Raw genomic sequence first — 15517 nt, 5'->3', positions numbered from 1 at the left:
AGCTTTATCTTGAACTCAGCAAAAGTAAACTTTTCATCACTCTGCGACACATGAATGGAAAAGGGCTTAAAAGCATCTGGTAAGCACCTTAAAATAGCGATCAGCAGATCATCACTTAACATCTCTCCCACATCTCTGCCCGTATAATCAATGAGGACACTGACTGCCTTTTGGAGGGATGTCAGTCCAGTATACAGATTTATCACACGGGGATATAGCATATAGTGATCTCTCAGAATCTGCAACACTTTCCTACAATCATCAGCTGCGTCCCTCATCACAAGAGACAAGCCTGAGTCCTGGTGCAGTCGTCTCATTTGTCATCGTTCGCTCATTCCTTCCTCCTGAATCGCTATGGCGGACCCTGATATTGGCGTTCCGCCATTCGCAGTGTCACTGTTTTGCGGTCAGTACAGTAGTATAAATGGAGAACCATTAGTTTTCGTAACAGCTTATCCTCATACATTATAATAATGAGAAAATATTTATGATGAACGAAAAAGTATTTATAAATGTATTTAATCATAAACGCTTCGGGTTAAGTACCCGAGCTTGAAGGAGATACCGGCCAAGTAGGCGAGAAAATAATCATTTGTCTTTTATTCTGAAATGCGTGAGCGGAAGTGGCAGTTGCAGCGAGTCTGTCTTGATGTGTCGCCGCTCCGCCCGGGCCCAGATCAAACATGGAAGTTACATGGGAGCCAATGAGGGTAACATGAGCGTCGCCGTCTTCTGCCGCCGGATAAAACAGCAAACGCGAGCAGGCAAGGCGCTCACGACACAAAAAGTCGACATTTAACCCAAACGAAGTCGCCGGACACTCGGCTAACGCGGCAGAGCCCAGCAAGCTTAACGGTGCTCGCCTTTAACGGGGCTCGGCTCCGCTGAGCGCTTTATATCTGACACGCCTTTGCCGTCTCGCCGCGGGGCCACCAAACCGCCGTCCAGCGTTGGGCGCCGAAACCACGACAATTCCGGCTATGGTGTGCGGTGGGCGGCCACGTTTCAAGCAACTTTGAGGCGAGTGTCGAGGACGTGACGAGCCGATGGCAGCTGCTGTCCGCTAACGGAACTAGCGAAACACTCGACTGCCAATATCCCGAGTCGCTCGCTCGGACTGTCCCCCCTCGCTCGCTCGCGATGCGCTGGCCTTCGGTGACGTCATGCGTTTATTTCCGGACTAGAGATTGAGATGCGCTCTCGTCCCTTCACCGCGGCCGGCCGCAGATACGCGCGAACCTCTCCATCATCATCATCATCACCATAATCGTGTGTGTTACACGAGTAGTCCACGCGATGCTGTGTTTGTATGTTGGGCTCCTGTTGTTGTCGCCGTCCTTGACTTTTCGTTATATTTTATTATGTAACTAAAGACATGATCGACACGTGACACAAGTGTGCGCCTTTATGTTAAAAATAGTCACACGCATGTTGTCGGACGACACCGGTTAGCCCGTCTGCCTCACAATGCAGAGCTTGTGGGTCGATTCCGGCTCCTGCCTTCCAAAAACATGCGGATGGTTGTATATGTCTATCTCCCCGGGCCCGCGTGGATTTTCTCCTCGCACTCCAGTTCCCTCCCACATCCCCAAAACATGCTTGGTACGCCGATTGATGATTTAGTGCAAATGGTTGTTTGTCTCTGTGCCCTGCGATTGGCTGGCAACTGGTTCAGGGTGTCCCCCGCCTACTGCCCATTGAGGCTGGGATAGGCTGGCGACCAATTGAGGGCTCCGTAAAATGGATGAATGTTGGCGACCGCTCACGCCCACAAGGACTAACCCAAGCAAGAAACGTGCGCACACCTGAACGCACGCACAGTTGCACGCATGCGCGTGCCTTTTTCAATGCGAATAGAAAAAGGGACGTGCGTCCTGGCACATGCATTATTGCGCACACACGATCACAATGGGGATTTGGTGACTACCTCTAATAACACCATCATGTCACCAAAAAGGGTTTTCAAGTATGTCTCTGTTCGCACCTCCGAGCACATCTCTAAACAGATTGACGGACAATCGTCTGGAAGTGTCCCCTTGCTAACGTGCCCTCCCTTTTGAGGGCACAGCCACGCATGCGCAGCCACCCGCATGTTGAGAGAATGGAAGGAGGAAGCTAGCCGATGACACTTTAGGCCGGGCCACCAGCTTCCTCCTTCCTGTGTTGTCATCGTCAAACGCAGCCGCCGCGCTTGCACCAAAAGCCGTTTTTGCACTTTGGACAGGAAACATCCGATGGCATGCTTCCTGTCGGACAAATTTGCAACTGCATAGCCGGCGCCCGCCCATGTCCTTCTGAGACGTTTGAGCGATTTCTTTTTGCCGTGTGTTTGTTCATTATTATTGCCTTTAGCCCCAAAAACCTCGCTTTGATTGTGAAACGGGATATGATTTCAAGGTGACATTGCATACACATAAATTGCGGATGCTTCACTTATCGCTTTGGTCGCTGACGTCCATCAGAAAATGATCCAAAATGTTGTTTTGCAACGTAAAAGCAGCTAAGGCGAAAAGTACAAAGTAACCAAAACCGGAGAAAGTTTTAGGTTCAACAATGTCTCGTGACAGTTTGTCAAAAGGCAGATTTGCTCGGCAATGATTTGTCAATGAATGCTTTTCCATGCGGTGCCTGACTTGCTGTTTGTGTGATGCTGCGTGGCGAGCAGAGGAGGCTGCACCGGCGCCATGACGGAGGACAAATGCCCACAGCTGCTGGACTACTTTGTGGTAGCGGGTCTGGACCCGGCGGGACCCTGGCGGCCTCTGGCACAGGCGGCGGGCCGCCGGGGGGCGGAGCCCGTGACTGATCTGGCGGTGATCGCCCGCGGCCTAGGCGAGGATGTGCCACAGGGATTCACCTGCATCGACAAGTCGCTGGGCGGCCACTCGGCCGAGCTGAGCGCCGGTCTCATCAACAACCCGCACCTCTACCTCTGCTACAGGAGGGGCCTCCACAAGCCCCCCCTCCTCGAGCTCGGGTAAGACCGCCGTCAGCAAGGCCACGTGGAGCCGAGGTCCCATTCACTGAATTTCTAAATTCATTTTAGAACATCAACTCATATGCAGGAGGGGCTACGCAGATTTTGATGGCGCACGTCACTTTTAAAAGTTAATTTGTCAGCACAGGTGGTAGCAAATGTGGGAAGGTCCCTAAACGATGGACAGATTTCCAAGAGAGTTTGATTTGACTACCGTATTGGCCCGAATATAAGACGACCCTGATTATAAGACGACCCTCTATTTTTCAAGACTCAAGTTTGAAAAAATAGTTTTTGAACGCCAATTTAAATTTTTATACAGTACATGTGAAACAAATGATTATAACAAAATATTCGAGAGAAAAAGCATGTTATTTTGCCTCATTCAAATCATGCAAAGACTGTCTATCACATCTTAGTATCTGAACATTTAAATATGTAACCTAAAGTGCAATCACATTTGTAAATGAATGGCTTCTGGTTTTTGAAATGTAAATAAATGTAAATACTGTGATAAAACATCCATCCATCCATTTTCTTCCGCTTATCCGGGGTCGGGTTGCGGGGGCAGCAGCTTCAGGAGGGACTCCCAGACTTCCCTCTCCCCAGCCACTTCATCCAGCTCATCCCGGGGGATCCCAAGGCGTTCCCAGGCCAGCTGAGAGACATAGTCTCTCCAGCGCGTCCTGGGTCATCCCCGGCGTCTCCTACTGGTGGGACATGCCCGGAAAACCTCCCCAGGGAGACGTCCAGGAGGTATCCTGATGAGATGCCCGAGCCACCTCATCTGGCTCCTCTCAACGTAGAGGAGTAGCGACTCTACTCCGAGTCTCTACCGGATGACCGAGCTTCTCACCCTATCTCTAAGGGAGAGCCCGGACATCCTGCGGAGAAAACCCGTTTCGGCTGCTTGTATCTGGGATCTCGTTCTTTCGGTCACGACCCAAAGCTCGTGACCATAGGTGAGGGTAGGAGCGTAAATCGACCGTTAAATTGGGAGTTTTGCCTTTTGGCTCAGCTCTCTCTCTACCACGACGGACCGGTACAGAGTCTGCATTACTGCCGACGCTGCACCGATACGCCTGTCGATCTCGCGCTCCATCCTCCCCTCACTCGTGAACTCCGATACCTGTCAGCTGCCTCCGGAGTCCCGCAGGCCAAAACGGCCCGATAGGACTCCTCCTTCAGCTTGACGGCATCCCTTACCGCCGGTGTCCACCAGCGGGTTCGGGGATTGCCGCCACGACAGGCACCAACGACCTTACGACCACAGCTCCAGTCGGCCGCCTCAACAATGGAGGCGCGGAACATGGTCCACTCGGACTCAATGTCCCCCGCCTCCCCCGCGACGTGGGAAAAGCTCTGCCGGAGGTGGGAGTTGAAGCTCTTCTTGACAAGGGATTCCACCAGACGTTCCCAGCAGACCCTCACAGAACGTTTGGGTCTGCCAGGTCGGACCGGCATCTTCCCCCACCATCGGAGCCAACCCACCACCAGGTGGTGATCAGTTGACAGCGCTGCCCCTCTCTTCGCCCGAGTGTCCAAAACATGCGACCGCAAATCCGATGACACGACTACAAAGTCGATCATCGAACTGCGGCCTAGGGTGTCCTGGTGCCAAGTGCACACATGGACACCCTTATGTTTGAACATGGTGTTCATTATTGAAAATCAGTGTCAAGCACAGAAATCCAATAATAGAACACCGCTCGGGTTCAGTTCGGGGGGGCGTTCCTCCCAATCACGCCCTTCCAGGTCTCACTGTCATTGCCCATGTGAGCATTGAAGTCACCCAGTAGAACGATGGAGTCCCCAGAAGGAGCGTTCTCCAGCACTTCCTCCAGGGACTCCAAGAAGGGTGGGTACTCTGAGCTGCCGCTTGGTGCATAGACACAAACAACAGTCAGGACCCGTCCCCCCCACCCGAAGGCGGCTATCCTCTCGTTCACCGGGGTGAACCCCAATGTGCAGGCGCCCAGCCGGGGGGCAATAAGTATACCCACACCTGCTCGACACCTCTCACCGTGGGCAACTCCAGAGTGGAAGAGAGTCCAGCCCCTCTCGAGAGGGCTTGTACCGGAACCCAAACTGTGCCTGGAGGCAAGTCCGACTATGTGTAGTCGGAACTTTTCTGCCACGCGCACCAGCTCAGGCTCCTTTCCAGCCAGAAGGTGACATTCCATGTCCCAAGAGCCAGCTTCTGCAGCTGGGGATCAGACCGCCAAGGTCCTTGCCTTTGGCCGCCGCCCAGCTTACACTGCACCCGACCCCTTTGGCCCCTCCCACAGGTGGTGAGCCCATGGAAAGGGAGACCCACGTTTCCTTTTCGGGCTGTGCCCGTCCGGGCCCCATGGGCGAAGGCCCGGCCACCAGACGCTCGCCTTCGAGCACCCCCTCCATGCCTGGCTGCAGAGGGGGGCCCCGGTGACCCGCGTCCGGGCGAGAGAAAACGAAATCCATTTATGTTATTCATCATATGGGGCTTGCGTAAGCCGTGCTTTGTCTGGCCCCTCACCTAGGACCCGTTTGCCATGGGTGACCCTACCAGGGGCATGAAGCCCCAGACAACATGGCTCCTAGGATCATAGGGGCACGCAAACCCCTCCACCACGATAAGGTGACGACTCACGGAGGGGCTGTGATAAAACAACAAAATTGCAATAACTGCATTAACCATCAAAGTAAAGTCCCACTCTAACTGTAGTCTTGAAACAAATCTTAATAAGGAAAAACATTGCAATAAAATAATGCAAACTGGTTCAAACTTGAGAGTAGCTGAGATCTGTCATGTCAGAACATTACTCCTCACGAACATCCTCTGCCTCGCTGTGCTCAGTGTCACTGTCCACCTACGTTCACACCCTCCTGTTGAACTCTTGAAAGCGGCCGCTCTGAGGACCACAGAAAGGTTTTCTCTGATTGTGAGCATTTTTTAGGCGATCTTTTTGAGCTCTCCATCTCCGTACATTACACTCTGTGACACCATATTTCACAGCCGCTTTGCAATTGTTTGAAGACTCTGCCTCATTTATCACCATCATCTTGAAGTTTGCATCATAACTTCTCCTCAGCTGCCGGTTCACCCGGCCGATCTTCGACCCACTTTTCTCCAGATTGTCGCTACGTTTCTCCATTTTCTATCTCTTCTCTTATTTTCTTCTCTTTTCTTTCTTACCGCTATTTTTGTCTTCTTCGTGCTACCGCTATTATTATTTTTGATTCTTCGTGACAGGGCTTCGCTTTGGCCTGGGGAGTTAAGTTCAGGATTCGCTTTAAAGATATCTGGCCCCATCTAGCGTTGTTAATGGGTATAATATCTAGACCCCGAATGTAAGACGACCCCCACTTTTTTCTTATTTCAATGCAAAAAACATCATCTGATCTTCGGGCCAATACGGTATTTAAAAATGCCCAAAATACCACGTGATCCATGTTTTTAGCTGTCAGTAGCGGTGATGGGCATGGGTCGCACGAGGAACGGCTTTGGAACCGAACCTCACCGCGCCTTTCACTTAATCCTGAAATGCTAAAATGATTTTTGTGTGAGATGGATCTGTAAACGCCGACGAGCACGTCTGCTGTGTCGAGCAGGGTGTTGTACGAGGGAAAGGAACAGCCCAAGGTGGGCTGGAATGTGATCGAGACCACACCCTACAGCCGCTCGGCCAACCTGAGCTCCGCCGCAGGCCCGGCGGCGCAGCGCGTCTTCTTGACATACCGCCGAGCGGCGGACGAGCGAGGCCCGCACTCACTGGCTATAACCGACATCAGCGTGCTGCTGCCCGGCAAGGGTGAGGTGGCGCCGCACACCTTCAGCCGCGTGGACAAGAGCCTCAACACGGGCATGGTGAGATGCGATGAACGGGTCAGGCCGGGACCGAACCCCGGTGCCGACCGCTGTGCGTCTTTGCAGTGGGGTCCGGCTGTGTTTGTGTGCTTCAAGCGGGCGGTGGCCAAAGCCAACGCACTGCTTTACGAGGCGGGTGAGTGAGGCAGCACCGAGTGCGGCAGGCCACTCCTGAAAATGCACCTGTGACCGGCAACCACTGTATTTCAGCGTTGCTGAGCCGCTACCCTGCCTGCGACCGGGATGCCTTCCCGCTTCCCGAGTCGGTGCCTGTCTTCTGCCTCCCCATGGGTGTGGCTCTGGAGAGCTGGCCTGCCGACGCCAAGTACAGGCTGCCCGTCTTCTCCACCTTCGTGCTCACCTCGGCCAGCGGCGACAAGGTGGGCGAAAAAAACAAATGTCCATCAGATGCCGGAGTGTGGAAAAGGAGCACGAGCAACCAGTGAGTCCAACTTGCAAAGTTGGCCAGGTTGTCCTTCGCTAGTCACAGCATCAAACCAAGGCGGCGCCAGCTATACGTCCCATCCCGAGCCAACTTGAACGTTTCAAATACCACTAAAGCGCGACCTCTTGCGCAGGTGTACGGCGCGGCCATCCAATTCTACGAGGCATTCCCTCGGGAGGCGCTGTCGGAGCACCAGAGCGTGCGCCTGGGCCTGCTGAGCGTGCTGGACCGCCGGCCTGTCCCTGAGCGCAGTCTACAGGCCAAGAAGAGCATCTGCGTGCTCTCGCACTGGCCCTTTTTTGACGTCTTCCAGAAGTTCCTCACCTTTGTCTACCGATACTCTGTCTCCGGACCGCATGTGCTGCCCTTGGAGAAGTCAGTCCGTCCGGGTAGGCCACGTGGCACCGCGCCGTGCTGCCTACTAACGGTGGAACCCCGCTTGCAGGCACATCTCCAGCTTCATGCACAACGTTCCCTTCCCGTCCCCTCAGCGGCCTCGCATCCTGGTTCAGGTAGGCCGCCGTCGCCACGGTAACATGTGCAGCACCCAGTCGCCGTGAGGACGTGAATTGTTCATGCGTGTGTGTGTTGCAGCTTTCACCGAATGACAACCTTCTCCTCTGCCAGCCTGTTTCCTCGCCGCTGCCCCTCAGGTGCGTGCATGCGTCGGCAGGGTGCGCTTGTCTCTGGAAATGTGAGCTTGTCTCGTGTGCGCATTAGCGGAGCAAGCTTCCTGAAGCTCCTGCAGAACCTGGGCCCGGCCAATGCCTGCACGCTGCTGCTAGCCGTGCTGGTGGAGCACAAAGTCCTGCTGCATTCACTGCGGCCCGACGTCCTGACGGCCGTGGCCGAGGCGCTTGTTTCGGTAAGCGGCCGGCACCGGCACTGAGGCCGCCGCACCCAAGGTGACGCGGCCTGTCTTTGCGCATAGATGACCTTCCCGCTACGCTGGCTGTGCCCCTACATCCCGCTGTGCCCGCTCCAGATGGCCGAAGTGTTACTGGCGCCCGTGCCCTTCATCGTGGGCGTGCACTCCAGCTACTTTGACCTCCACTGCCCTCCCGCCGACGTGGTCTGTGTCGACCTGGACACCAACACGCTCTTCCAGTCAGTGCACTCCCCACTCGCCTGTGTGTGTGTGCTCATTTTCCGTCACCAGTTTTCTCTTCGCCCTGTCGCCCGTCAGGTCAGACGACAAGAAGCCGTTGTCATGGCGATCGTTACCCAGGAAGCCGGCCAAGACGCTGTTGGGCGCCCTGGGCAACCTGCACAAGACACTGGAGCAGAGTATGTCGGCACGCGCCGCACCCGTCGCAACGTGGTGAAAGCGTCAAACTCTTGCGCAATTTCAAGTAACTCGGCAGGACGTACGCTCACAACACTGTTGCAATGGAGCAAATGGAAATCCGACAAGGCTGGACCGGGCACGTGTGTGACCTTGCGGCGTCGCTTTGCTTTGCTGGTAGTTTGCTCTCCGGGCCAGGAGGAGGCCACGCTGGAGTTCCTGCTGACGGACTTTGACCAGACATACCGTCGGCAGAAGCAGCTGGAGGCCGACATCCAGGAAGCCTTCCTGCGCTTCATGAGCGTGCTGCTGCGTGGTTACCGCGCCTTCCTCCTGCCCATCACACAGCCGTCCTCTGCCACCGCCACCGACTGCAGCTCCCTCTTCAACCTGCAGGGTGAGCAGGAGAAGTTTATCTCGCCTCTGTTACAGCGTGCGGCTTTGGCCGCCCTTCCTTTGTTGCGGTTGACGCGCCTCTTCCCGTCAGGCTTCCTGAAGTCTCGCGAGCGTACCCAGCAGAAGTTCTACTGCCAGCTGACGCGCACGCAGATGTTCACGCAGTTCATCGAGGAGTGCTCCTTCGTCAGCGACCGCCACGCCTGCCTCGAGTTCTTTGATGAGTGCGTGCAAAAGGTCGGTTTGCCAGAAGAAGTGGCCAGAGGAAAGGCTGTGTGGCGGTAGAGTGGTCGTCTCCCGACCTCCCGTCCTTGAGCGAGACACTGAAGGCACGGCATCGGTGGCTCCCAATCATGGTTCACACCGTTCACCATGGAGAGGAATTTGGAAGTCCTAAAACACAAAATGCATTTGGCCAGTGGTCCCCAACCTTTTTTGCTTCACAGACCGGTTACGTGTCAGAAATATTTTCGCGGACCGGCCTTTATATAAATAAATAACACATTTATATAAATAAATAATACATTTATAATAAATATATAAATACAATGAAATAAAATGACACGACTGGCATAAAAACAAGTATAAACGACATAAAAATAAAACTCACCATCTGTTGTATTAGTGGGAGCACTGAGCTTGTTTCTCAAAAACGAGCCGGTCCCATCTAGGTGTAATCGGAGACAATGACACCCGAAGTGGTTAAGGTTTGTCTTTTAATGCAGGATGCTTGGTCTCCATGTGCCGAAGCAGTTTTGAAGGCTTCATTGCCTTGTTAGCTTGCCTATCGCCACATATTATGCAGAGTGGGCTTGGCGCGTCAGAGTCACTTGTGGCGATAAATCCATATTTTAAGTAGGACTCCAGAAATTTGCTTTTAAATGCAGCTTTCCTTTTCTTAGAAGTCGTAGCCTCTTCATCTTTCGTCTCCTCATTGGGCTTTTCTCCCTTTCCGAAGAAGCTTTCCAAACATCGCTGTTTCTTGCTTATATATGCTTGCTTCACGGGCTCAACTGAGCTGACATGTCACGTGACCAAGACGAGCGTCTTGACCTGAACCGACGGTTGAAATTGGGAGACAATAGCCAATTTTTTTCATATTTTTCAAAACAAATTTTTACTAATGTTTTGCTAGCTTTGCGGGCTCGACTGGGGAAACATGTCACGTGATCGGGACGAGTGTCTTGACCTGAATTAATTGATCGTCGATAAAAAGTTGTTGTTTTTTTCTGTGCGGCTTGGCGGCCCGGTACCGGTCCGCGGACCGGGGGTTGGGGACCCCTGCATTAGGCCACCAACGTTGATGAAAACCTCCACTCCCATAACGAGTCTCCAGCAGATCCTTTCAAATGGGTCGTCGCCAAGATGGCGCAATAGGATTCCATCGTCTCATTTGCGTATTTGAATCTCAATAATTTGGCCCACGTGGCATTGACCTGCTTCAAAACAGGATCTTATGTGCTTAAAAAGTCAACAATTGCATATGAGGATGCTTGTTCAGCGTAGCGGCACCCAAGCACAAGGGCGACATGATTTTGGTTGGAACAAGTGAGACATGCGCAAACACCTGAGATGGATCCGCTTCGTTGCGTAGGCCGTTTCTGGCAAAGGCGCTTAAGGTGCTAAGCAGAGTGTGGCCGTTCCGGCAGGTGGACGTGGACAAACCGGAGTATGTTCGCCTGGTGGATGTGGACGAGAGCCACTGCGGCGAGCGTACCGTCTTCATCATGCCTCCCGAGCAGCCCACCCAAGACGACGGCTCAGAGTGCCCGGCCCGCTACAGGTGACACCCGGCGCCGCGCCTTTTCATGTTGCGGTTCCTTTTTTTCAAACAAAAATATGGCTTTCCCTTGCTTCATGCGCAGTTATGACACCTTCCCAGCCTTGAGGGCAGAGCTCTTTGACCGCCCACTGGACCAACTGTACGTCCCTGCCAAAGGCAGCACGCCCAGTAGCCCCGCCCCGAGACGCACCAAACAGGTACGAGGAAAAGCCTTAACGCAGCACACAAGGCACAAATAGGTTCCAATGGAAAAAAAATAATAATCAAATAAAATAAAGGATGAAAATGAAGCCAAGGGATGGAAGGATAGAGTCTGGAAAAAGAAATGGAAAGAAGGGTTAGGAGTCGAACAACGTAGAAAAACGGTAAATGAAAGTGAGACAGAAGAAGGTCAAATACTTGAAAGATAAGCCAGAAACACCTTGCAAGAAGAGAGGAAAGAAGGAAAATGGGCGGACTGAAAAGGTCTTGGACTGTTTTTGTGCTCCCGGCAGGAGTTGAAGGTGGCACAGCGGCGCGCGCAGAGCTGCTGCGGCTCGCCCGACATGTGGTGCAAGTGTCTGCTGGGTCACATGTATGCCCTCTGGTTCATCTGCCTGCCCACCTTTGTGCGCGCCCAGAGCACCAAGGTGCCTGCCCTCCATGCCGCCTTCGACGTCCTCAAGGACACAGAGAGCAGGAAGGTGCTGCTGCCTGATGAGGTGACTCGCCACATCGCCCACATTGGCCCTAGCGCCCGCATTGGCCAAAGTGCTGCAAGCTAGCTCTCTCTGTGTGCCAGGTGTGTTACAGAATCCTGATGCAGCTGTGCGGCCAGTACGGTCAGCCCGTGCTTGCCGTGCGCGTCCTCCTGGAGATGAAGAAAGCGGGCGTCACACCCAATACCATCACATACGGATACTACAACAAGGTACGCCCGCCAGAGGCTTGGCCTGGCGACGGCCCACTCACAACTGGCGATTTTGGGCTCAGGCTGTCCTGGAGAGCAAATGGCCGTCGGTCAATCGGGGCGGGCGTTTGCTTTGGGCCAAGCTGAGGAACGTGCTGCTGGCCATCGCCCTCTTTAGGCAGCCAGTCAAAATTCGCCGCCGCGCCCGAGGTCAGAATGCTCGCCTCCAAACGCTGCCGCTGTGCCACTCAAGCCGTCGCCACTGTGCCACTCACACTGCTTCCCCCTCGCCTTCTTCTTTCCCATCCCACAGCCGTTCCGGAAGAGCGCTGGCCCCACCCTCACTTGCCTCTGATTCGTCAAGCCAGCTGGAGCGGCCTGAGCGAAAGCTCCAGTCATGAATCTCTGACGGGATCCCTCGCCAAGAGCAGCAGCCTGAGCAGCATCAAGACGCCTGCACAAAGTAAGCTGTAAAACATCAGCTTCACCTTCTCTCTTCACACGCGCACACACAGACACACACACACACGTGCGCATGCGCGCGCGCGTCAGTCCTTTAAAACGGCCACACTGATTCGAAACATTTGTTTCCAAAAATATGGTATAAGCGCCCCCAACAAGTCTTAAAATGCCGCCGTTTTGGTCGCTCTTGCCATTCCCGCAACAAACGTGCACTCTTTGGTTTTCTCGTATCGATACGGAAGTATTTTCTCCTTTTGCACTTCTTCCTCGCCGGTTTTGCAACGTCCCATTTTCCAGGCTTAACCCTGCTTGTGCTGTCTGCAGCCACAAGCAACGGGAAGTCGGGCCGCTGCCGTGGTGGCGTATCCGGCAAGCCCCCCCCGGGGCCCCCCGCTGGGGTCCTGGTACGTCGCAGCGACATCTGCTTGTCCGGCTTCTACACCGCTGCCGAGAACAACAGCAACTGGGAGGCGGGGGCCAGGTTGGGAAGGTGGAGCACACGCACACACACACGTGTACTTCTCAGGGGAGCATATGCTCACCGGCCAAACAGGCTGTTGCTTGCTTTGCTGTCCTGTAGCGGGGTGAGGACAGGAAGAGGACGTGCCCACTAAGTCTACCTTTTTCCCCATCAGAGCAGCGAGCGCGTGCGAGACGGTGTTGGTGGACGAGAATGACAACAAAGTGTCGCCGTCGGGCCGAGGCCTGGCGGGGCGGCTACAACGGCTCCTGACGCCCACACGGCACCGGGGGGCGGTCCGCCGCGCTGCCAGTGTGGACGAGCGGCGGCCCAGCGAGCCAGTACCCGCCTCAACTTCGGGACGCCGGCTCTCTGAGCAGCGCCGGTCCAGGAAGTCGCAGGTGGCGGAAACGCTGCTGAAAGCCAAAGAGCGCCTCGCCGGCGCCACCTCGGAGGTGAGGCAAAGCAAAACAGCGAAATAGAAGCTCTGGTGGCTGGTGGACGGCCCGACACTAACTCGTCATTCGAGGCGCTCGCATTTTGAGGCAGCACGCCCGGTGCACGTTTGCAGATGAGAATCTTTGCCGAGTGGAGTTCTTTTTTTTATGCGATTGGTGGATTTCTGCGTGTTCAGAGCTCGCTCTCGCTGGGCAGTGACGCTGAGCCAGCGGACGCACCCTGGCTGCCGCGCCACTCCTGGGACGCCAATCAAGATGTGGCGGGGATGGAGGTGAGACACTCCCTCTATTCTTTTTTGCCTGTTGATCCTTCCTTGAAGGCTTCAAATAAACGTCTGGAAGGTTCTGATGTCGAGCTGCTCGCGGTGCCGGGCGTGCGGCTGCCTGGTCTACGATGAGGAGATCATGGCAGGGTGGACGCCCGACGACTCCAACCTCAACTCCCGCTGCCCCTTTTGCGCCGCCTCTTTTGTGCCCTTCCTCAACGCCCGCATCTGCGACCTCCGACTCCACGCCAGGTACATTCTGCCACCACTGCCGCCTGGCCTTTTCGCGCTTATCTGTTAGTCTACTGTGTGTTAGCAGCGAGGACAGGGGCAAGATCGCTGCCCGGCCACCCGACGAACATCCGGGGACCCCGTGGTGTAACGGCGTGGGTGACAACTCGGCCTCTGAGAGTGACGTGGTAAGCGTGGAGCCGCGCAGTGGGATGGGCGGTGGGCGTGTCACACCCTAACCCCCCCCCCAGGTGGCGGTGGCATACGTGAGTCCGCTGGTGCTGCGCAAGGAGCTGGAAAGCCTTCTGGACCATGAGGGCGAGGCGGTGCTGGGCCAGCCGCAGTTCCTGGAGAGCCACTGCATCATCTTCTGGAACCTTCTGTGGTTCTTCCAGCGCCTTGGCCTGCCCAGCCACCTGCTACGTCTCCTTGGCGAGCCGGCGCAGGTACAATCGTCTTTGGTGATGAGATCACTTCCAGAGGTCATCTTGTGTGCGTACGTGTGGCAGGGCTCGTGTGTTCGCGTGAGGCTCCAGTGGGACACCCTGACCCCTGACCCCGACGCATGGCCGCCCCTCTACGTGCTGTGGCGTCTTCACAGTAAGTGAGCCCCCTCACCGCCCTCCCTTCCTTCCAGACTAACTTGGCGTCCCCCCGCGCAGGCGGCGGGCCTGTGCGCGGCTCCCACTGGCGGCGCCACAACCACCCTTTCACACTGGCCTTCCTGGAGGAGGTCCTGCGCTGTGTGGGCATGAATGAAATCCACAAAGCCGTCACGCTCTTCCTCGACACTGTCGACAAGGCACGCCGCCATGCCCACTCTGCTGCTCCGCCGCTCCGCAGGTCAGATGTGGAACTGCGCCCTCGCAATGGATTTATGTGCTTGCATGTGCTTGCGTGTGCGTGCGTGCGTGTGCATGCGTGGCTACATTTGTATTTCTGGCTGTGTATCAAAGTGTGTTTCTGATTGTCCAGGAGCGTGTACCGGGAGTTGCTGTTCCTGACGCTGGCGGCGATGGGCCAGGATCACGCGGGTAAGTGTGGTAGAGCGGCCGGCGGCGCCTTTGTGTTGCTAACGCCGCTGCGTCATCCTCGCAGGCGCTTTCGACAAGAAGTACAAAGTGGCGTACGTGCGGCTGAGTGGCCAGCTGGGCAAAGAAGAGCTGCGCCAGAGGAGAGCTCAGCCTCCCAGCGCTAAAGCCCTCGACTGCAGACGTAGCTTCCAGCCGCCGCTCCAGTGCTGAGGCTAGAGACGCCCATCCCTCAGTCATGGCGCCTCGCCCCTCATCCCGCAGCAGGCAGCTTTGCCCTCGGTCGCGACATGGGCACCCCGGCTGGCGCGCTGCCCGGCAACCAGACGTCGCGGGATGCTACCTCTGCTGCTCGTCGTTTGTTGGGGGAAAAAAACATACAAATGCCGTGATATGAGCGAGCACAGACGCAGTCTCAAATGAATCTGCGGCAGCCCGTGACGTCAGGCCAATGTCGTGCGATGTCCTTAGGCGACGTTTGCGTGGAGATAGTTGAGTGGTCCCTTTGTGACCATGCAACCTTAGCCACGTGTCCACAAAAAATAAATAAATGAAAAGTTGCTTCCGGGATTGTTTGAAAAATAAAACTGCTGTGTTTCCTCTGTTGTTTTTGCAAGAAAATAAACGCAGAAAAGAGCATTTCCTGGGTGACTATTTTGGGTATTGTCCTGCAGACGGTTTTGACTCTTCTTTCTGTGAGCGCATCTTTGAGAACAAACTTCATTTTCGGCTTCACTTCATCCCCCAAATCGAAGGTTTCAAGTTTGCATTTGGAAGAGGACAGTGCGGGTTCTTTTAAACTTTACTTTCACATTTTAGTTGGACTTTGCATCGCTTCTTCACCACAGCAGAATGCTGATTGGGCTGACTGCACGTGTGAACGTCTTGTCACTCACAGAAGGTTTGGCTTTCAGCTCACCTTCTTTTTGAGAAGCAATTTGGTGCTGTGATGTCATAACTTGACGTTTTGCTGCTCTGCTTGCATGC

The 15517-nt window shown here is 54.9% G+C and overlaps 1 protein-coding gene across 2 annotated transcripts; it reads left to right on the top strand.

Annotated features, from left to right (window-relative positions):
* Positions 1-770: 770 nt before the first annotated feature.
* On the top strand, positions 771-15169 carry dennd4b (DENN/MADD domain containing 4B). Of its 2 annotated transcripts, none has more exons than XM_049729742.1 (29): positions 771-1307; positions 2666-2977; positions 6569-6824; positions 6891-6960; positions 7035-7204; positions 7403-7644; positions 7715-7781; positions 7864-7922; positions 7990-8134; positions 8201-8376; positions 8456-8556; positions 8736-8951; positions 9042-9187; positions 10600-10733; positions 10816-10930; positions 11228-11434; positions 11515-11643; positions 11706-11832; positions 11936-12085; positions 12409-12574; positions 12720-12999; positions 13179-13274; positions 13345-13520; positions 13588-13687; positions 13751-13945; positions 14009-14099; positions 14162-14342; positions 14475-14533; positions 14598-15169. In XM_049729742.1, exons 1-29 carry the CDS (start codon positions 1297-1299, stop codon positions 14741-14743), a joined length of 4323 nt encoding a protein of 1440 aa, XP_049585699.1. In that variant the 5' UTR covers positions 771-1296; the 3' UTR covers positions 14744-15169. The 2 variants fall into 2 exon arrangements, with proteins under 2 accessions (XP_049585699.1, XP_049585698.1); XM_049729741.1 differs by having other exon boundaries at positions 13585-13687.
* Positions 15170-15517: the final 348 nt, after the last annotated feature.

This window comes from Syngnathus scovelli, chromosome 9 (genome assembly GCF_024217435.2).
Source record: "Syngnathus scovelli strain Florida chromosome 9, RoL_Ssco_1.2, whole genome shotgun sequence".
In the NCBI taxonomy this organism is placed as follows: Eukaryota; Metazoa; Chordata; class Actinopteri; order Syngnathiformes; family Syngnathidae; genus Syngnathus; species Syngnathus scovelli.
Note: the sequence above shows the minus strand (reverse complement) of the source record. Positions and strands in the feature narration are given on the sequence as shown.